Source organism: Lagopus muta, chromosome 1, assembly GCF_023343835.1.
Source record: "Lagopus muta isolate bLagMut1 chromosome 1, bLagMut1 primary, whole genome shotgun sequence".
NCBI lineage: Eukaryota > Metazoa > Chordata > Aves > Galliformes > Phasianidae > Lagopus > Lagopus muta.
In genome coordinates this window covers 144,626,625-144,653,475 of record NC_064433.1, presented here as the reverse complement: position 1 = coordinate 144,653,475, position 26,851 = coordinate 144,626,625, and the positions used below count along the sequence as shown (strand labels likewise).

The 26,851-nt window shown below is 37.9% G+C and overlaps 1 protein-coding gene across 6 annotated transcripts in view; it reads right to left on the bottom strand.

The window, feature by feature from the left end:
• Positions 1-579: 579 nt before the first annotated feature.
• Positions 580-26,851, bottom strand: part of DZIP1 (DAZ interacting zinc finger protein 1) — a 45,976-nt gene continuing 19,704 nt past the window's right edge. For 4 of the 6 annotated variants that reach the window (XM_048933191.1, XM_048933190.1, XM_048933186.1 and 1 more), the window contains exons 6-20: positions 26,222-26,383; positions 25,366-25,500; positions 24,233-24,295; positions 22,862-23,002; positions 21,984-22,032; positions 20,646-20,702; positions 14,169-14,228; positions 10,968-11,113; positions 10,445-10,640; positions 9,916-10,036; positions 9,676-9,720; positions 8,573-8,775; positions 6,362-6,492; positions 3,314-3,485; positions 580-2,644 (exon numbers count right to left, since the gene is read on the bottom strand). In XM_048933191.1, coding sequence (XP_048789148.1) covers positions 2,562-2,644; positions 3,314-3,485; positions 6,362-6,492; positions 8,573-8,775; positions 9,676-9,720; positions 9,916-10,036; positions 10,445-10,640; positions 10,968-11,113; positions 14,169-14,228; positions 20,646-20,702; positions 21,984-22,032; positions 22,862-23,002; positions 24,233-24,295; positions 25,366-25,500; positions 26,222-26,383 — 1,764 coding nt within the window. In that variant the 3' untranslated portion in view covers positions 580-2,561. The remainder of the gene's footprint in view (positions 2,645-3,313; positions 3,486-6,361; positions 6,493-8,572; positions 8,776-9,675; positions 9,721-9,915; positions 10,037-10,444; positions 10,641-10,967; positions 11,114-14,168; positions 14,229-20,645; positions 20,703-21,983; positions 22,033-22,861; positions 23,003-24,232; positions 24,296-25,365; positions 25,501-26,221; positions 26,384-26,851) is intronic. The other 2 variants (XM_048933188.1, XM_048933189.1) reach the window with 2 other exon arrangements.

Here is a 26,851-nt window from a genome sequence, read left to right as displayed (position 1 = left end):
CAGTGCTGGGCCTGATGCAACGCAGGGTACAGTTGGCCCTTTGGGCTGCCAGGACACACTGCTGGCTCGTGTTCTACTTGCTCAACCAGAACCCCAAGGCCCCTTTCTGCTTGGCTGCTGTGCAGCTTTTCGTCCTCCATTCTATACATGTACTCAGTGTTGCCTCTCTCCCAGGTGCAGAACCCAGCACCGGCCCTGTTAGACTACTCACAGATGGTGATTGCTCGGCTCTCTGACTTGTCAAGATCTCTGCAAGGTCTCTCTACCCTTGAGGGAGTTAACATCTCCTCCCAACTTAGTGTTGCCCACAAACGCAGTATGCCTTCAAGTCTTGCAACCAAGTGATTTACAAAAACATGGGAGAACTGGCCCTAAGATCAAGCCTTTAGGGAACCACACCAGTGACTGCCCACCAGCCTGACGCCACCCCATGTAGTGCAGCTCTTTGAGCCCAACCCATCATGTAATTCTTCACCCATCATTTGATGGATCTGTCTAGCTACACACTGAGCATTTTGTGCAGAAGGATACTTTGAAAAACAGTCTTGAAAACCTTGCTGAAATACAAAAGCATGACTTCCCTTGGTCAACTACGTGGGCAACCTGGTCATAAAAGGATATTAAATTCATTGAACAGAACTTTCCCCTCCTGAACTCATTGGCTGTGACCATGACAGCACTGTCTCTTCAGATGTTTTTCAATGGCTTCCAGAGTAATCTCCATAAACTTGCCAGGCACCGAAGTGAGGCTGACATTACCAAGGTCTTCCTTCATGCCGTTCTTGAAAACTGAGACAATGTTTGCCAGTTTCTAGTCCTCAGAGACCTCTGTACATTTCCAGCCATTGAAAAAGAAATGAGAGAACTTGCAACAGCATCAGCTCTTTGAGTACCCTGGGATAAATCCCATTAGACCCATAGACCTATATGGCTTCAACTGCAGGAGCAAATCTCATTCAAGTTCAGGATTAGCTGGGAGTTTGTTATTACCTACCTCCGGGCTCTGGGAATCCCAGAACCCACCATCAGTATCAAAGACAGAGGCAAAGGAGGCATTAAATGTCTCTGCTTTGTCAACAGCCCTACTTGTGAGGTAACCATCCTCACCACGTAACAGAGTAATGTTACCTCTGGTCCTTCACCATTAACGTGTATAAAAAGTCCTTTTGTTTGTCTCCCACAGTGCTGGCCAGATTCAACTCCCATTGAGCTATGGCCACATAAATTTTCTCTCTACAGCAGCAAACACCACCTCTGTAGCCCTTCCTGACCTGACTTCCAGTGGCCATAGCCTTTCTTTTTCCCCCTAATACAGATCTCTGCTCAGCCAAGCCAGCCTTGGCTCCCGAGTGGCTGCAAATAACCGGGTTAAGAAACTGAAGAAAGAACAAGAATGGAATACCAGGTGGCTTGCATTGGGAATGAAATCCCTGCAGTGCTGTCATAGTGCAGCAGAGAGTACTAAAAAGAACCATTTTGGATAATCTTGATTACAGCAGTTCAAAAATTCAACTCATCCGTTTTCTGTGCCTGTCTACAGAGATTTCATGAGTGTCGAGATAACATTTATACAATGATTCAATAAAGAAGGTCAGAGATTATAAATCTCTGTTTCTAGACTAAGATGCTAAAATTAGGCAGAAAGTCAGGTCTGCCATGAGGTTTGAACAGATGCCCCCTTGGAATCTCACCACCATGGCTATTTGGGGACAAAGGTGCAAAAACAAACAGGAGATAAGTCCAATTTATTAATGGCACAGCAATACAGAAAATTCTGTATCTGACACCACCTAAAATACACTGGAATTACAAAGTCACTCATGGCTCTTTTTCTTTTGCCTATTTTTGAATTTAAGTCAAAACTTCACTGTGTCTTTTCAAGAAAGTGGGCACACAACAAATATGGATGTATGTGCTCAACTGAAGGGCATTATTTTTCCTTACAACAGATTGAAGTGTTTTTTTGCTTTTATGTTAACTAAGAGTTGATTCTTATATGGGTGGAAAGGGTAACTTCACAAAGAGGAGGCATTTAGTAATAACTTTTATTTATGAGGCCTGTTTTTCCCCTTTGGCATTTATTGTAAACCATGTTAGAAACTTAACACTTAATACATGGAAACAGTCTATTTGAAATGCTCACCATTTTCTATAAAGTTTATGATAAAATACAAGAAAATATGCATTTAAAAAATCTTACAAAGTAATACTCTGCAGTAAATTCTGCTCACTGGTGAACAGGTTTTCTTCTAAGACCAGGTTTGGTCTTTAAAGTAAACATTAGAGGCAAAATCTTCACCTCAGCGAAATCAAGGATTTTCACCACAGACTTCACAAGGAAGAACAGTTTTCTCAGTTTCCAAATACTGATGGCCAGCGATGTGCATATGAAAATTCTCTGTACAAACTGAGGACTGAAAGACACAAGAGCTCTGTAAGCAGTATTCATTGTTGTCACTTGAACAGCATGAGAAATGAGCAGGAAATACTTGATGATTTCAATTACATTTTCAAACTCAACAGAATCCAAAAAGCAGCACCTCCCATCAGGAATACAGCTATTATGTATCTGAAGAATCGCTCCAATCTGTGACGGTGACTAAGCTGCTTTTTAATGTGCTTGTATTATCAGCCTCACGAGGACCTGTCAAAATAACAGCAAAAAAAAAAACCAACAACAAAAAAACATTAATACTGTTTGGAGGCATTTTTAATATACAGTTTTCTATCTATAAGAATCATGCTGTGTGAGCAAATATCTCACGAAGTCCACAACTTCAGCCACTGAGGAAATTATGAATGTTGGTAATAAGAAAACTCTTTGTCATAGAATACGATGCACAGCACAAATACTCAGTGCCAACATTACAATTCATGTTATTTTTAAAGAGAAAAGTCAGCATGCAGTTTTAGCCTTTAAGCACGCTGAAACGGTAGAACTAGAAGCTGCTGTGTGAGATTGAAGCCGTTTCCTTACCACTGGTTCAAATAATATCACAACCCAGCAGAACACTTGGAGAAGTATCCTGAGTGAACCTCGCAGCTGATTATCATTCTCAAGACATGCCTATAGCAGAGGGATGGAACCAGGTGATCTGAAAGGTCCCTTCCAACCCAACCCATTCTATGATTCTATGTGTTTTAAGATCCCACACTTAAGCTTCTTGACAGCTTATATATAAATACCACACACGTTTTTTTACCTGTACTTCAGTATATGGTATTTTACAACGTGTAATATACCATACTTAACGTTTTCCTCCAGGTGTGCCAGGCACTTAAGATTTATAACGTAAAAGAATGACTGTGTTACCTTCCTGTTTTGGCACAGTCTTCTTTGGAAGACCCCAAGCATGTACAACAGATGCAGCATTTGACTCATTTTTCTGAGCTGTTGATCCCTTCTGACCACTGTTATCTTTCATCAACAAATAGTCTTCTTCTATAGATGATATATCCCAGTCATCTTCATCTACTTCTGTGAACTGATGGAGATAAAACGTGCATTTGTTTCTGCCTTTCTCAACAAGATCCTCTGAGATCAGGCTCTCCAAATAACTAAATAAATAAGTAGGCCTTGAAGAAAAATACACTGGTTGCCCAGCCTCCGTGACACCTAGCGCCATCATTGTAACTTCCACGTTTCAATAACTTATACATTATGTACACATATTAAAAGGCTTCTTTCTTCTGCAAAGTTGTTATTCCAATGAGATGGAAAATCCTTTAAACATTAGAATGAATATTGCTTACACAGAAATAGAGACGCTGTGAGAGACTATGAGACACTATGATACCATGCAAGGTTGTACTTGAGTTTGCTATATAAGCTTTCTGTATTGACACTAAAAAAGTAATGCTGCGATAAAGGCCATTTTAATCTAAAACTCATTTATTTAAAGGGAAAATTAAAGAATAAAATTTAAAAACATGGTGCTCAAAATTGAAATATGTATTCCTCCAAAGACCGACTATCAAGTATACAAGTTTGATTACTTTTAATTATATGATGGATTTGCATATCGAGTTCACAAAACTGTCAAATCAAACAGATTAAAAAGGCACGGACCTGCTGCCTTCGGGTTATTTCATCAGCCTGAGAACCAAATATCGTCATCCACCTTTGAAAGAAGAGCTACAGCATTTCCCCATTTGCCAGTCAGTGGTGATTCAATGGAATTAGCCATTATTCCAGAGCTCACCCATAGTATGATAAAGATCATTTCTCACAGTTATAACCTTATTTCACTACAGTCTCTGTTACAATAAAACACAGGAAGTGCTTCTGCTGCACAGAAGAAAGGTTCCAATAATATCAGGTAGCAACCTAAGTTACGTACATACTGGAGAGAAATCCACAAATATGAACACGTAGTGTGTTCTGAAAAAAGAAACCGGAGTAATGCTGGCTTTTTTGCAACATAATTCAATTTTTTACATTCGTAACTGTTGCAAACAGCTTTTCAGGAGCTGACAGCTTTGTGTGCTGTATTATTCACATCCCAGGATTCAACATTTTGCTATTTCAAATTATCTGCATTTGGAGGGTGTGGCAGTGAGAAAGTCACAGTCACGTATACTCAAAAAAAGCGTTTCCTCGTTCGCTCAATCTTAGCTGACTTTAAAGTGCAAAATAAAGAGAAAACTACCAATTTCAAACACAGTTCAGTATTGATTGAGTGTAAAATAAATGGTCCCAGTCAAAATCACTAGGCAATTTTTTTTTTTATTTTTAACTCAAAAGACTCACATCAACAAATCTCATAACTCATACAGTATGTGGTAAACTCAGATAATGCTTGTACACCTTCAGATAAGCACAGAGTCCCTCAGATGTTCCTCAAGGATGTTCTGGTAAAACATGGGCCTTTGTTAAACACGACAGTGGATGTATTAGAGAGGTATTATAGTATGGTGGGTACTGAGAATGACCATCAGCAGCTATTACTACTTAAGCCTCCTTATGCTAATAAAAAAACAGACCTTGAGAGAAATCACCTAATTGATGGCATTCTGCACATATATTTTAAGGCACCTTTGAGAACCCTAAGTAAAATGTAGAAAATTACCTTGAACTTGCCTACATTTAAATGTGGAAATATTAACCTGAAGATACACACGTTCCTATATAATTAGCAAAGAATGCAAGGTGGGTGTGTTCTTTTGTAAAGATTCCAGAAACAAAGTAGCAATCCTTGCCCTGGGTTCATAAACTCATTTCTAATTCATTAAGTCCATACCACAACATGCCACTGTATGTTCTATTTTAAATGAATTACAGCAAAATTACCTTTGCTGAACATAGATTTTAAGGCTTACTTTGCTATAGCTTCTTGCTCTTAAGCCCACATTTCATAATGCAGTGGCCAAACACTTACAGATCGTTATTAAACTAATGCCCCTAAATGTTACTGTGCCTGTTTTACGATATCATATCATCTGGCTTTGCAGAGAATTTGAAAATAACATTAGACCCAAAACTGCATTTTAATTGCCATGTCTGATTTGATAATTTTGACCTTGGTATGATGTGCAGCTCTCATACAGTCAACAGACAAATTAGGTGTCAGCAGTGGCAACTGACAGCACCCTACCATTACACCTGCCATTAATACCATCACCCCTTGGTGGAATAGAAACTGGAATAGAAGTGTCACTATCTCTGGGAGGAGTGAAAAATTTCATTTTTAGTCAGGATTGTTAGTCAGGAAGCACTAAGGGTGTTGATTTTATTATGGATAACTGGATTTTCAGTAATTATTATTTGTTTATTAACAACTAACGTACATGAATGTATTTGCTTGAATGATAGAACTAGTATCTGGTCATCTGCTTCAATAACCTACTGCAACTGAAACTGGATTATCTGCTGCTGACTTCTGATTTGGAGCAACTTTTGTTCTTACTAAAAATTGTTCAAGTAAAGATCGATGTGCACCAAAGTGACTTGCTGATTGTAAAACACAATAGTGAGGGGAATTCTGGGGTTTTACTGGGGGATAAAGAACAAGTTACGTTAGAATTCTGATTGTGAACACATGCCATACTCAGTGAACCAGTATTGAAGTCTAAGAAAAGTATGATTATTAACTACGTACAGAAAACCAAAATACCAAACTCAAAAGTACAATCTGTCCTCTCATTAAAATGCCATTTGAAGTTCCCTATTATAGAGCTCTAGAATTAAAAATACTCTAGGATATTAGATTACCCAAAAAGATTACTTAGCTGTATCTCCAAAAACATCTTTGAGAATTAAGATCCTCACCAATACAGGTTTAACATGAAATAAATGTAACAGATCTTGCTTAATTACTTAATATTCAGTTCAATTACTTAATAATGTTATTAAAATTAATACCTTGGGTTCTTGCACCTCTTCTTTCTTAATAAATGCTTGTGCAACATCTATCCCTCCGGCTGGCCTGCTCTTATTTCCGTGGTTAGAAAGGCTCTTTCCAACTTGTTCAGCCAGTTTTTGAATAACAGCTCCTACAAGTTCATAAAAAACCATTACCTCACCATTTTGATCCAAAATGCAGGCATGATAACTGATCTTGAGGCTTCACTGTAAATCTCCTGAAAATCTACAAAGTAAAAGCCTGAGAAAGACTGTTTTGGAAAAAATCATAGAATCATCATAGAATCACAAGGTTGGAAAGGACCTACAAGATCAACTAGTCCAACCTTCTACCTGTTACCATTACTACCCACTAAGCTACTAAACCATATCTCAGCATCTCATCCAGACACCTCCTGAACACTATCAGGGATGGTGACTCCACCGTTCCATTCCAATGCCTGACCACTCTCTGAGAGATTTCCTTATGCCTAATCTAAATCTCCCCTGGTGCAACTTGCAGCCATTTCCTTGGGTCTTGTTCGTTGTTGGGGAAAAGAGGCCAAATCCCACCTCATCACTACTCCTGAAGGGAGGCCTTCAGGAGTAGAGCAGAGTGTGATGACTCTCTCCTGAGCCTTCTCCACACTGAACAATCCCAGCTCCCTCGGCTGCTCCTCATAAGACTTGTGCTCCAGACCCCTCACCAGTTTTGTTGCCCTTCTCTGGACACACTCCAGGGCCTCAATGTCTTTCCTGTAATGAGGAGTCCAAAACTGAACACAGTACTCAAGGTGCGGCCTCACCAGTGCTGAGTACAGGGGGATGATCACCTCCCTGCTCCTGCTGGCCACACTATTTCTAATGCAGGCCAGGATGCCGTTGGCCCTCTTGGCCACTTGGGCACACTGTCAGCTCACATTCAGCCGAGCATCAACCAACACCCCCAGGTCCCTTTCTTCTTCACAGTCATCCAGCCACTCAGCCCTAAGCCTATAATGCTGCATGGGGTTATTGCAGCCATTGTGCCATTAGCAAAGGGCAATTACTGAGGGTGCACGCAATCCCGTCATCTAGGTCATCAATAAAGACATTAAACACGATGGGCCCCAGTACCGACCCTGGGGGACACCACTTGTTATAGGTCATCAGCTGGACTGAACTCCATTAACCAGTGCCCATTGGGCACAGCTCTCTAGCCAATTCCTCACCCTTAGAAGGGTAGACCTGTCCAGGCCACAGGCAGCCAGTTTCCCCAGGAGAATACTGTGAGAGATCGAGTCAAAGGCTTTGCTGAAGTCTGGGCAGAATACATCAACAGCCTTTCCCTGGTCTACCATTCTGGTCATACAGTCACAGAAAAAGTTTAGGTTGGACAAGCACAACCCATGCTGGCTGGGCCTGATTCCCTGGATAGCGCCACACACATGCCACGTGATCTCTCCCAGGATGATTTGCTCCATAACTTACCCTGGTACTGAGGTCAGGCTGACAGGCCTGTAGTTCCCAGCATCCTCCTTACAGCCCTTCTTGTAGATGAGAGTCACATTGGCAAGCCTCCAATCCTCTGGGACCTCTCCAGGCAAGCAGGAATGCTGATATGTGGTGGAAAGCAACTTGGCAATCACCTCTACCAGCTCCCTCAGCACCATAGGATGAAGTCCATCCAGTCCCATGGACTTTTGACAGTCCAGATGGAGGAGGAGCTCTCTAGCTGTCCCTACCTGAATCACTGGGGGTGTATTCTGCATTCCATCCCAGACTTCCAGATCAGGGCATAAAATGCCCTGAGGATAACTGATCCGACTATTAAAGGCAGATGTAAAGAAGGCATTGAGAACTCAGCCTCTTCCTTATCCACAGTGGTCACATCCCCTGTTGCATCAAGTAAAGGATGGAAATTCTCCTTGTTTCTTCTCTTACTGTTAATATATTTGTAAAAGGACTTCTTGTTCTCTTTTACTGCAGTGGCCAATCTGAGTTCAAGCAGGGAGTCTCATGGAAGCACAGATTGTATCTTTCTCCGCATGCATTCACCTACTTGGTACTCATGATTTTATTTGACATCTCTAAGCATTACAGTAACATAAATACATTACCAACAGAACAAATTGCATACAAATACACATACATAAGATACATACTCTGCCTTTTTTAACACAGGAATATTACCATAAAAAAAAAATCATGCACAGCTGTTACAACATACATATATGAAAGAAGTGAAAATACCTTTTGAAGTTTTGACAGGTGTTCCTGTTTCTTCAGTTTCACTTTCCTCTGTCCCATCCAGATCACTTTTGTCAGAAGCCATCTGAAAAGCACTGACTTTGCTGCTCGATGTTTTTGACTGCTTTTGCAACAATTCTCGTGATACGTGCAACTGTTTGACATCATCTTCATCTGCTTCTTCCTCTGAACTGAATGGTGGAGTTCTAAACAAAAACACATAAACCTGAGCACTCGCTGAGTTTCAGTGACTGCACTGACATATACATCTTTAAGATTTGTTGTATTTTCCTTTACAGTAACATAAGCATTCTCCATATGTAGAAGAAAAACAGAACTCCCATAAATTACAGCTATCCATAAAAGCACTCAAAAAGAAATTCTGCTGCTAAGTAAACTCAAGAGGTTATTATAATATATCTCTTATATTTTGAGATCTCAGAGATCTCTTATCTCTTAGATGTGATTATTTCCGCCTATGTAACTACCTTTACAAAACCAACACACCAACATATAAAAACTCTTGCCAAGCAAACAACAATAGGCTTTCCTGTGAGAGCAAGGTCCAGGGCCATGGAATTTGCACCACACAAGTTCTGTTATGTATTCTGTATGATGAAAATAATTTAGGAATTTTCCATAACAATTAAGTTAATCAAGTTAGAATAACTGTAGAGTTGCTAATTAGATGTTAACAGTCAGATCCAACCTACTTCTGTCTTGATGAATTTAGAGTTGCATCACTAATGTTACCCAGAGAACAAAAATTACATAACAATAAGCTTGAGGAGACCTGAAATATTGCACTTAATTCAGGTCACAATAATAAAAAAATATCAACAGGCTGAAAAGATGAGGTTGAGGTCTTTAAATGCTTCCAGGAGGCTAGGAAGTTACTGATTTTTGATTTGATTGTCTCTCTCTGGTTCCCAATAAGGAAAACATCTGCTGAACTGAGAACATTCAGAGACTGTAACAACAGATTCGGATCGGGGGGAGAGGGAGAGTCCAGAAAAGCGTTTGTCATTTGAACTTCGCAATAGGTCTTATGTTGCAAGCACCAATAATGTTTTCTTCAAAGATACAATGGGAAAAGAAAAACATACGTGATACTAGATGTCTTTCTGGAAGCTTCGTTTCCAATGAGCTTCCTGCACCCAAAAATAATGAAACAAGTCATGTCAATGCTGACAGCCAACCAGTTAAAGTTTATACAGAAAAAAGAATTACTTTCTTAATTCTTACAATATACTAGCATGAAATGCATTAGGTAAAAAAATAAAAAAAATCACACCCACAGGGGATTTTTACCCAAGGTATGAGGACTATGAGAGCAGCACTCTTACTTTGGTGTAGATGTATTCTCAGCTCTTTGTTCAGCTGGGCGGACAGCTGTCAAAGACCGTTTTACTGGTTTTTGTGGTATGGCAGAGGAGGAAATTCCCAATTGATTGAACTTCTGTTTACCTGCAAGTGAAGTTTTCTGTCTCATTATTAGAAGCAATGCTTGGCATCTTTAACATTAGCATCTAGTGTCTTTCAAAAATTAAAGATGTCTGTACTGCAGATTATGAATTTATAGGGGAAAAAAAGTTTTTCTTTTTTCTTCAGAACAGTTCAGTTCCGATGCATCTTTTCCAATACAAGAGGTAATTTTTCTGCAATTAAACACATCATCAACAGCACTTGGAAGGAAACAGCCTCGTTGGCCTTAACTAGATAGAATAACTAGATGAAAAATTCAGAAAGCAGCTACACACAAGCGTCTCTAGAAAAACATATCTAGATTTTGTTACTGATAAAACATTACGTACCATAGTAGCAGAACTTAAACTAAAATACATACATATATATATATATATATAAAAATTTAACCTTCAGAAGGAATGTAAGGACTGGAAACAGTTCTGTTAGACAATGTTGATCTCTCTACAACCCTAAAGCTGACTTGGCGTTCAAGATACTCTCGAATTCGTTGAATGTCAGGCTCTTGCTTCAGTTTGTGCTCTCTAGCAGATTCAATGGCACGCAGGATTTTATTTAAGCGATCATTCGGGATACCACGGACACCCTAGAGAGACAAATTGCATTGTAAACACAAGACCTATTGTTTCTTGAATTTATTACCCTAGAATTATAAACGCTCTTTAAACTTCAAATATTAAAAAGCTTGTAGAAGAATCATATAAGCTGAAAGGACTGCTAACAGGTGCGGTCATATTGTCCACAGCTGTAATTGGCTGGAAATTCCCTCAGGTTAATGAATTACACTGATTTATAACGGTTGGAAATTTAGCTCTGGATTTTCTAGGTTGAGTGTTGTGGTATAGAAATGAGAAAATAATAAATAAATGAGTCAAATGTTATCAGTCTTTTAAAGAACACAAAATAATCTCACTGCTTTGATTCCCAAGGATTCCAGTTTTTCCTCCAGGGCTTGCTCCAAAACAACTCTTAATTCTTTAGTTAAAGAAGGATCAGTCTTCAAAGCATTTATTAAATGTTGGTTACTTCTACCTGTTTTAAGTTCGTCTTTCTCGATTTCTGAAATAAGAACGAAAAAAATGCATTTAAAAGGCATCTCAAAAACACCTGCACTACACAAGACAGTTAAAAACAGCATTGAGGCATGCATTTTTTATAAACACCATAGACATACAAGTCCACTTTTTGTCTACACAGACTCTATTCTTTTTAAAATCTGGTCAGCTCACTTGGAAACTACCTCAGCATCAAGCACTCACCATCAAAACCGCCTTGTTTTTTCTTGTTGTAAAATTGCCGTAAAGATGCATGCTTGAATATTTAACCACAAACATCTTAACTTTCAGAACTGTTCTTTGGAACTTCTGATAAAGACTCTCTTCTGATAATTAAGTCCTCTAAAATTGCTATTTCAAATGAACGCAAGACTCTAGTAGCAATTAGAACAGGAATACAACAAACCTGTTCAGAGAAGGAGAATCAAGCAACAGTGATGTCTCACGAAAAAGACCTACTGAGTTCTTTGGAAAGCCCTTACACTTTCAAAAATCTTGGTAAAAACAAAGGCAGAGCATGAGGCAAATCGTTTCACAGAATATACGACTGATACTACTTATCTTTAAAACTCTTTCAAATACAAAGTTCAGTGTCATATTTTCTACTACAGGTCAATGACACCATCATACATACTAAAGCAGACAAAGAACTTTCTACCTCTTTCCCTTATTTTAGGTGTCAGTAAAAACACCAACTCTCACACAAGTTAAAAAGAATCATAATACAGATTCTTAACCTAAATTAAAGACTGACATTTAAGTTAAGTCAGAGTATTAAAAGGTCATACAGGAGAGTGAAGAAGCAAAACACACCCACCTAGAACCTGCCTGTGAAGTGTCTCTGCCAAGGGGGAAATTCTACCGAGTGCTACTTAGACACTAAGTGAAGCAATAATCAGTGGTTCCACAGTACCTGCTTCTGACTGGCAGCAGTCAGCACAGGCTGCAAAGCATACAGAGGCGTACAGAACATCGCAGGAAAGCATGCAGTGAACTGAACTCCCAACTTCCCTCTCTAAAATAGAAGGTAAATCTTGGGCAGGAGCTTCTCTCTTTCCAATTTGCTTTATAGAGCTCTGGTGTCACTTGCCAGCCCAAAGACAAAGATATAACTGAAGGAATAATGCCACACCATGACTTTCAAATGTTTTCTTTTTTTTCTTTCCAAAAGAAATGTGCCACTTTTCCTTCTACGTAAAAAGCTGTCCATTTAGTTCTCATCCAGAAGAAGAATTGAAAAAGCTTCGACATACACAAAGAATATCTAGGTTATTCTAGGATGCTTTCACTGAATTCTGGAAAGAAAGAAAAGAAATAAAGATTGAAAGAGTCCAACTACCATGCTACAAGATCTGTACTGAAAACAACAATATCTGGCTAAAATATTATCTGGCTTTGGGAACTTCGTGGACAACTCATTCCTCAACAGACATGAGGTTAAAAGTTACGTGGCTGGAGATTCAAGTCCTAGAAGAGGTAAACTACTGGTCAGAGCTGAAAGGTTGAACTACTAGACTGTCCCCAGTCTGTAAAAGAGGCAATGAACAGTATGAAGTTCTCCCAGAAAGCCTGATGTGAGTCGTTGTACATTTTAAGCGGATGGCTCCACAGAGCTTAACAAAAATCCTGTCCTTTTCTGATGTTAATCCCCACAATAAAATAGGTCCATCCAAAATCATTTTTTATTCACAATTACTTCATACACTAATACGGGTAACAGGACTATCCAGTATTATCCTAATTAATGACAATATTAGTTCTTGTTAATTAATTAAAAACAAAAGCTTTTTTTGTCAGAAGCCAACTATTTAAGGAACTGTTTTCTTACTCATTTTTGTTTTAAAAAATGATCAAACCAAAAAAGCATTAGATTGGACAGCTTTGAAGACAAGGGATCTCAAGTGTGGTCCACTGCCTCAGCTTCTATATAACCCTGTGAAACAATCTGCCGAGTCAAGAATTTTCACACTCTCCCTTATAAATGGCTGTCATTGCAAACAAAAAAAATCTAGGTCTAACCTTTCAGACTGCATTCTTTCTTTCTTTTGTACTGTAGGCCATGCCTGTAGGCACAGAAGACAACAATCGATCAAAAGAGATGATGGCAAGCAAGAGAAATAGCAGAAAGAATGGGAAAAATGTAAGCAGTCCTTATTTCAGACTGGACAGAGTCACTGGGTTTTCCCTGGGGAAACCTCTTACTTAACCACAGATGTGTTCAGATGACATTTTTGTTTTCAAAGCAGCATTATTCCTACAACATTTAAATTCACTGACTATAAAGTTCAAAACTGAGTTTTATTTTATTGTTTATTTACACACAGCACAGGTTATCATGCTCGGTAGTCACTTGGATTTTCATCTAAAATACTGCTAGCTCCCTCCAGCAGAACACCATGCAAAAACGAACCAACACTTCTTGATCTGACACTGTAAATGTGGCCTTGCCCAAGTTTTCTTCAAATGAAGCAGAGGACCAGCTGCCAAGTTGGCACTGGCAGCTATCAACATGTGGCAAGTCACCAACACTGAGCACAACCCTGGCTGGAGTTGTGGCTGTGCAGAGGTAGGCATAACATAGATTACTTGCAAAAAGAATCTTTGGTCCATGTATAAAAGTTGGCAGTTTCAGCTTTCACCACAAACTTCCTTCCTCTATCTGAACTATTTACGTGCTTATGACAAGTATGTAAAAGAAGTGAGCACACATTGCAATAGCATCAACACCATCAGATTACACCAAAGAATTTCCTAGTGAGGGGGCTATTCCTCATCAATCATTTTTGTTCTGCTTATCTTAACTGCCTTTATACATATGGAATATACCTACTTTAAGGAATTAAAACTTCCACAAAAACATATTGAACTTGGATAAGGAAAACATAATATTTACAAGCACCAATGGCAAAAAGGAAATTGACATGTACAAGGAATGTTCCCACCCAAACCAGATAAGCATACTCGAGCACAATGAAAAATACTGTACACATAAAATAATATTCACATTTTTATTTTCAAGAAAAACATGCCACTACATTTTGTTCTGAACCAACCATTACCTTTTTCCTCTTCTGAAAGCTCCTCTATGGGCTCCAGCATATGTACCAAGGGGGCCTGCTCTAATAACGAGGAAGAACAGGAACACCAGACAAACAGGACAGAAAAAGGTCAAGGTCCAGAGAGGGACAGTAAGGCAAAAAAAAAAAAACACACTGATGTCAATTTTCCTGACTGCTTACAACTGCTTATTAATCACAATCCCAATGCAATATGACTCTTGAAGGTCATAAATACTGCCTTGATAGGAAATATTTGCAGAAGAGATCCTAATACAGTGGTTACTTTGAGAGTGATTCAATTGCCTAAGCTTGCTGTCCATCATCTCAGATACCTCAGCTTTAAGCCACCTGCACGGGTGGCTGATAGGTCACAGAACTCTAGAAAACCCGTGTCTTCTTGGAATGGTAGCCAGGTGGAATGGTTTTAGGCATCTCCAAAGACAAAGCCATGTGAGAGCAAATAAAAGTATATTCTCATTCATCATTTTCACTTAAAAATGCATTCATAAATATTGCTTCTGTGCATTTTGTGTCTTAGTAGTTTACAAAAGGCAGGTGAAATGGATGGATGTAGAAACCCTCTAAAATTATATATATATAAAAAAATCTGATAACTCATTAATCTAGAGAATTAGTAAGCAGTGAATCCATATGCGCAAGACGCAACATTTTTCTATACAGATGTAAATCACTGAATATTTTAAAATAAATTTTGTTGAAAATGTATTATCTGCTTTAAAGGAATCTTGAAACATCTTCTGCTGAAAGAAGGCTTCCTAAAAACACTGAAGTTATTATTCTGTAGGCTATCAAGAGTAACTGCTTTTGCACTAGCGAAGTCAGAGGACAGTTTATTTACCATTCTATGGACTTCATATTTAAGAGATGGATGAAAATGCTTTCACATCAACTAATAAAAAAACAAGTTCTTAAAATGTTAGTATTTACCTTTCACGAATAAAGGAATTGCAATAAAAACTAAAACCCGAGTTTCTTCTAGGTTTATCACAAAAACAGAGAAATGTGCAAGCAATACTTCCAGCATTCAGCTACTGGCAGTACAGAAGAATATGCACTGGCCAGTATTTTGGGTCAGCATACATTTGCCTCAGCTTCCTCAGGAATCCTCTGACACTGTAAGTAGTTGCCATGCTGGACTGGTGGAAGGAGAAGAAGTGACATTACTGCAAAGATGCCTGTTCCTCAGCACGTCCTGTACAGTAGGGTACAAGTATCAATGATCTGGGACGGGTTATCACAGTGAATTGAGCACTTGGAGCTAAATGATACAATGTCCCATTTCCAATATTCTCCATCTGAACTGGGACTAAAGTGTCCAAGTTACTGAACTCTCAAAGCTGTTTTTGATGCACTGCTGCCCTTTACCAACTTGGATGCAAAGCTATGACTCCATTTGGGATGACAGAGACTGAAGCACAGATGAGTGATGCTCTGGTGCAATTTAATTCTATTGCATGGGCATAGGCCCCAGCATTTTTGTTGACTGGACCTACTAGGCAGCCAGTTGCTACATAATTGGATTTAATCTACAGTCATTTCACGTCTACTTTACTCGGATGCAATCTACTTAAAGGCGATGACTCGTATCACCACAGCCTTGCTGGGTAACTTAATTTTGAAGAAAAAGCCCAGCTCCAAGAATTCAGAATTGAAAGTAATCTGGAAAAAAGGTGCATGTGTATCTCCCTCAGTATACTAGAAACAGAAGTTAAAACCAGTAAAATAAGAAATGGAAAAGCAAAAACAAACAAGTATCACCACTGTGGAAAATAAGTGAATAATGTGTGCTGCATGACGACAGGAGATCGAATCCATGGAGTGGAACATCTGGAAATTTCAACTTCTCCAGTGTAAGCGGGCCTTTCTTTCACTGTACTGTACACGTATTCTGTTTGATATTTACCAAACATCATCTCAAGAAAAAGCAGCTTCATTCACCATTCCTGTAGTTTACAGAAAGACAGGTGTAGAGATGACTCCCTAAGAAACTGCACTCCTGAAGTTTACCAGAAATTTTTATCTTCTAGCAGTCTGATCAGACCTCTTAGCTCTTAGCTAATGAGCAGCACCTAACTATTAGCAAGCCTACTGTTAGCAATCACTTAAGTACCAGGGTACTGGTAGTACTGGAGATTATATCAGTCTTGCAGTTCAGATGTATCCTCAATTATAGTTCGATCACTGACATCATTTGAACCCTGACTCTTAGATCCACCCCTTTCTCAGTTACAAAACAGATAAATATCAACTTCATACTTAAACCTATTCAGGCAAGCTCTGCTGCTGCTACATACCTTAATTGTTCCATCTCAGCTCAACTGTAACTCTCTTTTGCTGATCAACATCTGCCTAAGCCAAATTCTAACCCAAGCGCAGTGACCCCTGTAAAACCTTTGTTCAGCAAAAACCAGGTGTTCCTGGGTGAATTCAGCATTTTGCAGACCCTGTTGCAAATCATTTTATTTTTTTCCTTCTGGCCTTTACCACTGTAACTCAAACCTAATTCTATTTGGCACTCTCCAGCAGTCCCACACCTGACCCTAACCAAATGGCTCACACTGATATTGTTGCTAAATCCTCCATCTAGCCTATAGAGCAAGCTCTAGGCACGTCTTCATCGCTTGTCAGCAGCCAATATCAGCCCTAAACATAACCCCAGCTTTATCACCAGGTTCAGATTTGAACCAAACTGAACAGTAGCTGCCAACACCAACTTACTGCAAACTGGTTGTCATATATCACTGACTTGCTGGCCTGAACCCAGCCATATTAATACTAATTATCATTAGGCCAGCAATCTTACGATGACCTCCACAATGATGAGAGTGTTTTTCTGTATCTTTTAGACTACGTCTTCTGCCAGCTGATACGTGTGAAGAGATAATTGTGTCTGGAATACTTTGATTAATCATTAAATTTCTGTTTTAAGTAATACTTGATGACAATTTCTATACAGGAAGAATAGGAAAATGTAATAACAGTAGTGAAGAATTCAGCCTGTTTGTGTTTCCAGCACATCATATATTACTTGTGTGTTTTTACCTAAGGGGAAAAAAAAACAACAAAAAAACCCTCACAATATTTCAATAGTCCTAGTGGAAAAACCAGTCTCTTGGTCTGTACCTGAAGCAGAAATCCTGTCTATTTATTCTGAGATATGAAATGTTAAAGTACTTCTAGGCTGAACAGAAGTGTACAATTGTACAACAGGGAAGTAAGGCCCACAGTAAGCACTTCGTGCTTGCAAATAAAAACCAAGGATAAATAGAAATATGCCTCTTTGCTGTAATTTGACGCGAGGAATGCAAGCCATGGTTTCAGTCATTGCTTACTCCTTGAATTTTCTCATTTATACTCACATTCTGCATCCTAAGAGCTTAATCCCTGATTCCTGTCTCTTTGACTGCCGTTTTTGAATATTACATTTTCCTCATAATTAATCAATGGGTAGTCATATACTGCACATAAGCAGCATAAATGTAAATTTCAAACTACTACTCTTAAATATGATACATTTCAGTCACTTACCTGAGGTCTCTAAGGTAGGAATATAGTCATCTCAGACTCCTACAGTCAAAGGAGAGACACAGAGCAATTCAGCTTCAAAGAGCAATTCAGATCTTAGTTCAGCTGAACCAAACTCTGAAGGTGTCCCTTTTCTTTTCTGTTAACTGTCTAGGAAGACTACTTTGACTAATTTTTCCTCAGTTGCTTCAGATATGTCAAGACTGAGTCAAAGGTTTTAAAGACAGTAGCTAAAAAGCAAAAGATTAATTAGATTGCCCATTAATTCAACCCAGTATTATTGGCCTACCAAAGATTAAATATTGAACAACTATCAAGATTTCAAGAGCTATCTAGAAGCCAAAGTCCACTTAAAAAGAGATAAATTATAATTCACCTGTTGCCTTTTAATGAGATAGGAGTCATCTTTGGAAGGACTTCAATTATATCTGGGCAAACCTACAGCTGCCTCAAGAGCCTGAATAAGAAATCCACATCATCGTCACAAAAGCACCCAGCTAACACAGTTACTCCACCTTACACCTAGGATAGCTCATTTGTAACGTGAGTATCTTTTAAGTGTACAGCTTTGAAACACACAGAAGTAATCTTGAACTGGAAAAGTTCCAAGCAACTTTGAAAAGTGTCCTTAAGCTGTAAAAGAGCTCTCTCCCACATTAATTTTCTCTCAAACAAGAAAGAAGAAAGACAAGAAAGATTCTGAATGCAGGTAATTGTTTGGTAGGAAAGCTTCAGCTCTTCTGGTTTCAGAGATGATGTACACTAAATAAACTTGTATACAGATGTTACCAGAAGCATTTTCTTTTCCACAGGGCATGAAATGTGGCCATGATATCTTAACTCCATATGTAATTCAGTCCCTTGAAGAGTCCTGAAAGTTTTGGGAAAAGTCACTATAATTTCTGCTAACCTTTTTATCCAGAAATTAGGTAAGGTAAATTTTAAGAAAATCCAGAAGGGAAGAAAGGGGACAGACAGAGAGACCTGCAGAGATAAATAAAATAATAATCAGCATAAGAATGTGAAGGAAATGCCTTACTTGAGGTTTCATAGTAAAGTGATTGTGAATCTTTTTTTATATCAATGGCAGGAACATACATTTTATCTTGAGAAGTTTCATAAGATGTCAAAAACTCAATATCTAGAGCAGCAAGAAATCAGGAAAGGTAACTGAATAAGCTGATTTAAACTGTCAGAGCACAGAAAATAGTGTTCATAGAATTGTTTTCTCTCAGTTGAAATGAAAGTGAATGCACTAAAAAAAGCAATGACTGACAAGCATTGTCAAATACATAAGTGTTTAAGAGCAGAACTATTGATGAAACTCAGTTCTTAAATTCAACCAAAGTACTTCCTGTGAGATTTCTCAGCTAGAATCAGCACTGCTGCATTGGTGGAATGAAAGCTGTTTTGAATGAAAACATTAATGGATTATTTATAGTACTATTATTAATACTCTACTGTATGGTACTACTTTTCTCCACACAACAATTCACTTTGGTACAGTTTAACTTAGGAAGCTTCTAGCAGTGAACAGTTGTCCAGTGTAAGTTAGTCAAGAATATCTGTCTCATTCAAATAACTTCACTTAATAAAACAAAAATCCCTTTTTCCCTAGTTTATTAATTACTACAAGTATTTTGACATCAACTGTTCATTTTTTAATCTTTTCACTCTTGATCAAATTATGTAACACTTCTGCTGCATTGTGCCCACTCTCTTCCCCATGTCTTTTCAGAAGTTTCTGAATTTGTTGAAAAAGTAAAATTACGTACTTTTTTTTAGACAAACCACCTTTCTTCTCTAACAGGTTTTAAAAATAAGAGAAATTGTAATAATAAATCTGTATTTATGTCAATAATTCAAATAAATAATAAACGAGTGCTTTTAAGGCTTAAGCACTTTACTTGCTCAAAGTTCATTATTCATATTACTTTATTACTTGAATTGCAAGTAAGAATTTAACACAGACTATTGCTATAAAAACAATGCCATTAGTTTGCATAATGAGAAAAAGAAAACTGTTTTCACAAAGCATCAAACAATGTAAATTAAGGTTCCTGTATTTTCCCTTACAATTGTGGCTTTCAGTACCTAAAGGGAGCCTACAAACAGGAGGGGAATCAACTCTTTGAAAGGGTAGATAACAGCAGGACAGGGGAAATGGTTTTAAGTTGAGGGAAAGGAGATTTAGGTTGGATGTCAGGGGGAAGTTCTTTACAGAGAGAGTGGTGAGGTGCTGGAACAGGCTGCCCAGAGAGGTTGTGGATGCCCCATCCCTGGAGGTGTTCAAGGCCAGGTTGGATGGGGCCCTGGGCAGCCTGGTTTAATATTAAACGGGGAGGTTGGTGGCCCTGCATGTGGCAGGGGGGTTGGAGATTCATGATCCTTGAGGTCCCGCCCAACCCTGGCCATTCTGTGATTCTGCAACATCATTTTATATGTATCATCATATGTGATCTATTTGAGACCCTGGAGGAACCATCTAGATGTGATGACTGTCTATTTTGATTATTAGTGCTGCTCTTTTTCATCCTTGACGTAAGTCACATGAAAATCACAGTATTTCAAGGCTTATAAAACAAATATCTCCACTTATTTTCCTCTGTAGAAATTCCAGTGTACGCATATACCAGCAAACCAATTTCTAAGAGAAAAAAAAATATATATATTTCCTCTTCATTATTATTTTCATTGACCTTTATGTACTTCAACACTGTAAGAGCCTGCTAGGAAATACTCTCAATTCTATTGTTTTTCCTTTTCAGTATATCCCCTTCCAAGTAATTCAAAGGAATCCTCAGTGCAGTCATGCAGCAAAGTGATTCAAATTGCATTCATTAAATGTAACTGTTCTCACAGCTGTGACCACATTTGAGAGCAGTGTTAAAATTCACAAATGCTGAATCTGAACCTATTGCAAAAACTCACCATACATCACAGGTAGACTTGATTTAGATTCTTCAAGATGCTCAACTGCAGCGTTTGCTAAAAGAGCACGAAAGTGAAAAATAAAGTAAAAATATTGTAACAAATAATAAGAGACAAAGATTCAGAAATGCAGCAATATTTAATCATTATTATGAGTTACATAATTTTTTGCTTTAATGGGAAAAGCAAGTAGCCTGCAAAGTAAAAAATGGTCCTTTACAACAAATCTACAACCTCTGTGTATGCTCAATAATTATAATACTCCCAGAAGCTGGAAACGAAGCCAGTAACAAAACCATCACTGAACTGGAACACAAAACTTCCCTGGTCAGATCACTTCTTTGGTCACGTATGCATGGTGTCTGTGTCACAGGGAAGAAGCCTTGCCCCAAAGCAAAGTCTATTCTGATCAAGGCTTGTATCTTTACTTCTTCCACACTTCCTACTGATCAATGCAAACCCTTTCTATACCATGTGTTGTGCATAATTGTTAAGTGAACTTACACATCAATTCTACAGTCTTAGGCTCCCTGTTTTTGAGCCTAGTGTTTCACAGTATTATACTTGTCAATACTGCAGCATTGCAGAGTATGACCAGGTCCAGCTGAGAAGCTCTACAGCCATACTGTGGTTGTTTACTCCTCAAACCAACCTACTCCCTGCTGTTAAGACTCAGTTCAAACCAGTGTCCAGCTAATAAAGCAAACTGAGCTCAGAATTAATCCAGCTCTCATCATCCATTGCAGTAAATCTATTCCAAGTCACTACAACTGCAGCATCAACAATAGGGACATTCGTGGTACAAGACTGCATCACAAAAATGCTACAAACAGGTTTAGCTACATGTAATAAATTTCAGAAGGCATTGCATAGACAAAAAATATCATTAGAGCTCTCACAATTCTGTAAATATAAGCATCTTAACTGATTCATTAATCCATTTTGTCTGCCCTTTAAGTATTTCCCCTTTTGTGGGCTCCACAGGCTAAGGACAATCAGGCATGAAGACAATTAAAATGACACTTCATAAAGAAAAAAACCAGAAGTTGTTTGCACAATACAAAATAGTGGTACTGTACTGCTTTCACATCTCTTCACCACTCAAACCATAAGCTTTGTATTTCGCATGCTCTCAGAGCTGCAGAACATGAACTTTAGAAACCAAGAGGCACAAAAACACTGTTACAGGTAGCCACCCCATGAAAATGAAAATGTTGATTTGATTTTAACATTTAATTATAAAAGTTGCTATCTGTTTTTTGTGACTTATAAGATTCGTATCAGACAACCTGCTCAAATCAGAAACAAAATCTGCTGTTGTTTACATTTTGTACTTACTATGAGAGGGTTTGATGCTCGCAACTGATTTTGTGGACAACTCTTTTATCTAAAAGAGAAAAGACAGATACATGAACAGTTTAAAATGTAATTGCTCAATATCTAGAAACATATATTTAGTATGAAATACCTAGTTTCAGTACTATTCCAGGACTTATTGCTTATGGGAGAAAAATACTGCTTTTCGTACAGTTCTGTAGAACTCTGTTCTACTGTTCAATGCGTATTACACTCACGTTTAGTCAATGTTTAAGACTTATTTCTGTTTGTTATCTTAACAGACTCATTGTGCTCCTACTTTACACACTATGTATAATATAAGCTATAAAGTGAAATGAAAGCAAGTTTATGAGTTACCTCAGTACTTAGCATTTCAATACTTCATGCTTCAGCAGTTCACGGTCAGGTTTGGAAGGCCATCTCCACTCCATGGAAACACTAACGTACACACTGACTTCAAATCTATCAACAGTTCTCCAGTCTGCTCTACAGCTTTGTCAGTTTGCTTAAGAGTCACATTTTCATATTTCAAACACTAGAACTCATTACAATCATCTTGTGGCAGACAAAATCCTGTTCACTATCAGAAATTTTTCATTTGCAGAGGGCTTTGGTAACCACAATCGAATAACCCTTTAACTTGCTGTAGAACTTACTAAAACATTTGGTTTGTTAAACCTTACATTCTAAATACTGTTTTAATCCCTGCATCCCTTCTTCAGGCTTCAGTTTATCAATGTTATTTTCAAAGTGTAACCAAAATACTCCCAGTAATACTCTCACCAACAGGTAATATTAACAGTGCAACTGGAGATTATACAGGAAAGTGTTTCTCTGTTTCCTGTGCTCTCTGAAACAGATTGCTTCACAAAACAGACCTGCTTCTTTTGTGTAATAATCAGATCGTTCTGTTCCTGAAGCCTCTCTCCCAATTCTTCTATCCTTCTCTTGTAAAAGGTGTTATTTTTATTCAGGTCTTCTCTCACTGATGATTTAAGCTTCTCAATCTGTGATAGGAGCTAGAAAGCAAAAGCAAAACAGCTTGATAATAATATTGCATAAAATAGTTCAATGCTATAACATTTCAACAAACAAATATTACTTTTAAGTATTTTTAACACTTTTTTTCAGCAAGAATGTAACATCCCTTGATTTCTTTGGGACTCTGTCTAAATCATATTTTATTTGCACAACAAAGTCCACCTGAATCTCAATTCAACGAAGGGGGCATGCAAACACATTGCTGAGATTGCCTAAAATTAAGATTATGGGAAAAAGCCTAATCACTATATAAAAATGTTTGGGTTATAAATCGTGTAAAATAATATTTTAAGGAGAAAAACTGTGAATTGGCATGAAAAACCTAATATATAATGGCTGTGAATGGAGAAGAAAGAAAACAATATTTTAGGTGCACCATCTAAAAAGTAATACTTACATTACTCCTCCCTCATTCTATTCTTGCATGTATGTGGGTGTATCATAAACTACATCCTTTTTGGGGAATGTTCCATGGCTCCTCCCCACTGCTTTCTTGCCAAAGGAGGAGAAGTAATGGCCAGACCACTATGATCTGCTCAGTTCTTACATGGTCACGCAGATGAAAGGAAAATGAAAAGAAAGGAGGCAAGAGAAACAAAGCAGGAAAGAGATTAAAAAGAAATGCAGACATACAAAAAAAAAAAAAAAAAGCCCTGAGGAATAAAGATCTGCATAGTAAAATAGATATGCCAATGCAAAACAGAATGCCATGGTATTTTTTCTTTGAAAAGCTGAACAGATTCTGAGTTTGAGAGCTATAACAGAAAAAGCAGCAGGGAAATGAAAGAGAAGAGGAAAAAAAGACTGTGACATGCTGTAGCTCTATGGCAGCTGAAGGTGCAGGGCAGATGAAAGCTACATATCAGCAAATTATATCTCAACTATACAGCATATCCACACAACACAGAAAACAAATACAGAGTTCACAGAATTAGTTGCAAGTCCTTCAAAAGACAGGTACAGTTGCAGGCATCTGTTGGATTCTTAAATGACAAATTCCTCTTCAATTCTGGCCTTAATAGAAACTTCAACATCCTGCTACAACTGGAATACAAAGATCTTAAATGCATCTAGGAAGACACACTTTTAGATACTCTTGAGATCTTGGCTTTCTAACCCCCAGAGGATGTATTACTCTACATGAAGAACTACTCCAAGAGTAAGAATTCCATTTCCTTCTAGCATATGTGGCTTGCTGTGTCACTTACCAGGGACTTTTCTGTTTCATGATCTTGACGAAGGGCTTGTATTCTAGACGTCCATTTACTTTCCTGAACAACAACAACAACAAAAAAATCAGTATTAATTCCTGTTACAACAAATTAAAATCTACTGCAACACATGCAGACTTGTACTAAAAAGATTACTGACTATATGAAATTTGAGTAGCCCCACATTTAAGACACATTTAAGAGCATTCATCAGCACATTTTATACATTTGAGCGAGGTTTTTCCTACTGGTTGCTCTGAAAACTACATTTTTGCTTAATACCTTAATACATGAGTTTTAGAGTAAACTGAATTTTCTTTAACAAAATAAACACTGAAGTAGCACTAAGATTTTCCACATCTTTGAGCAGAAGCAACCAGCACTATCTCCTCAAGTTCCCAGATGCATGAAATACATAACATATGTTACAAAGTGTCACGAAACAAGAGTAAAAAGGTTTTTGGGTATTCCCAAAGGCCTCACAACTCAAGCTTTGGAAATCTGGACCTGGATGTGCAAGTGAGTCTCAGTGCAACTATCTCAGCCTCAACCCTTCTCAGCTCTTTCCTATGGTCTGACTTAGGCTTGTCCAACAATTTTTCACCAGCCCAGCAGCTGTCCTGGTCAGATGATACAGTCCCAATCCAGAAGCTTCAAAAGACAGGTTCAAGTGCGTCGTATGGTTGAAAAACCACAGGTTGGCAAGCACTGTCCAAAAGCATCTTCATATTTTTTTTCACCTCAGAAAACAAGTAACTCCATTTTTTCATTATTTCTTTCCAACAGCCTCACGGATCAGCAGACATAAATGGTTTATTAGAGCCTTCTAGAACTGAACTGCAACCAAACCATGGTTAGTAAAGCTTTATTATTAAACTCTTTATTATTAAAAGTATAAATAAATAAAAGAATAAAAATAAAGTATAAGGGAAATAATTCCTCAATTTCTATTATAGAGATTATAGTGAATAGAGATCTATTATAGAGATTGTAGTGAATTCTATAAACAGCTATTTTAGGCATTGATAGGGATGGACATTTTACTTCTGAATTTAAAGTTCTACTCAGAGATGTACAAAGAAAGAACAAGAACAGTCTGTCAAAAGCAATACATTAAGAAATGGTGTTACCTGTTTTTCAAGAAGTTTAACCACTTTGTGATAATCCTGAGTACTCTGAGGCTTCTCTTCCATGAATTCATGGCTGTCCTTCAGTGTCCCTAAATTGGATTTCTGCATACTGGATGTTTGTAATGCTAACAGTTGCTGAAAGGAGTGGGGAGGAAAATTAAGGCCCAAATATATACAAAGATTTTATTTTACAGAACTGTCATTTAAGGCAAAATGTACATTAGACATAACTACACATAGATCAGAGCAGATTCTTTACTTTTCTCACGAGTTCATCATCCAAACAATTTCATGTGATTATTAACACACACATCCTACATAAACATACATTGCAAATATACACAGAAACTAGCATTCACAAAATCTCAGAGCTTTGTTAATGTCACATGTATTTTTTCCAACCTATATTTTACAATTCTGGTTTTGTCAGAATTATGGGAAGCATTTCTTCTGGCTGTAGTGAAGACACATGCAGCTCTAGTGTCAGGACTATAAGGCAGAGATCAGCCCCCTCCACATCACTCATGAGAATACCAGTATTATGCATGCCTAATAGACAGCAATAGCAACAGCATCGACTAATCTATAAACAGTCACTTAAAATGTTGAGGAGTAGGAAAATACTGACCTGGTAACTGAAGGCATCATTCATCCAAAACACTGTCATTAAAAACAAGCTGCAATTATCTAGGTAAAATACCCATTTACAAGGATATAGTTACAGCTATGATGTCACCATTATCTATAAGTTTTCTAAGAAGCCCTTTAAGATGACTACATTGCATCATAAATATCTGAAGCTCATCATGTACCGTAAAGGATTCATGTGTTAAAATGTTAGAAAAGCTACACTTACATTTTCTAATGTTGAATTTCTCGAAGACAACTCCTTAAGCTCTTTCATAAACATATCTTTCACTTTTTCTATTTCATCAGCCAATTTGGCTTTTTCTTCTTCTTTCCATTTATGAAATGATTGTAGAATTTCTTCTTCTTTTGATTTTTGCTGTTCACATTCCTAAAATTATTTTTAAAACATTACCAATTATTTTTCCACTCACATATAACAGTACTCCAAGCAGACAATGTGTGAAAAAAGGCACTTTCAACATTGCAATATTAAAAGCATGGGAAAAAACAAACATAAAAACAGAAAACACCAATACATTTCTGAAGAATTTTGGTGCTAAAGCAATACAGGAAAACAAGTAAGGTTCAAGAAGTTTTGGCAGTTCTGTGTTTTTCTTTGAATAAGCACACATGAATCACCTTAAGTGGACATATCAAAGGTGCACCTAATTCAGTACCATATTTCTTAAAGAGGCCATAAGTCTATATGTGGAGAAGGAAAACTGCAGAGCAAGCAAACGCACGCTCTTCACAAGGCTTCAAGCTGCCAACTGTTTTCAGCTCAGAGGAATTCCTCAGCCTGATATAACTTCATAAACTTAGCAACCTTCAGTTTATCCTGCTGTATGTTTGCAAT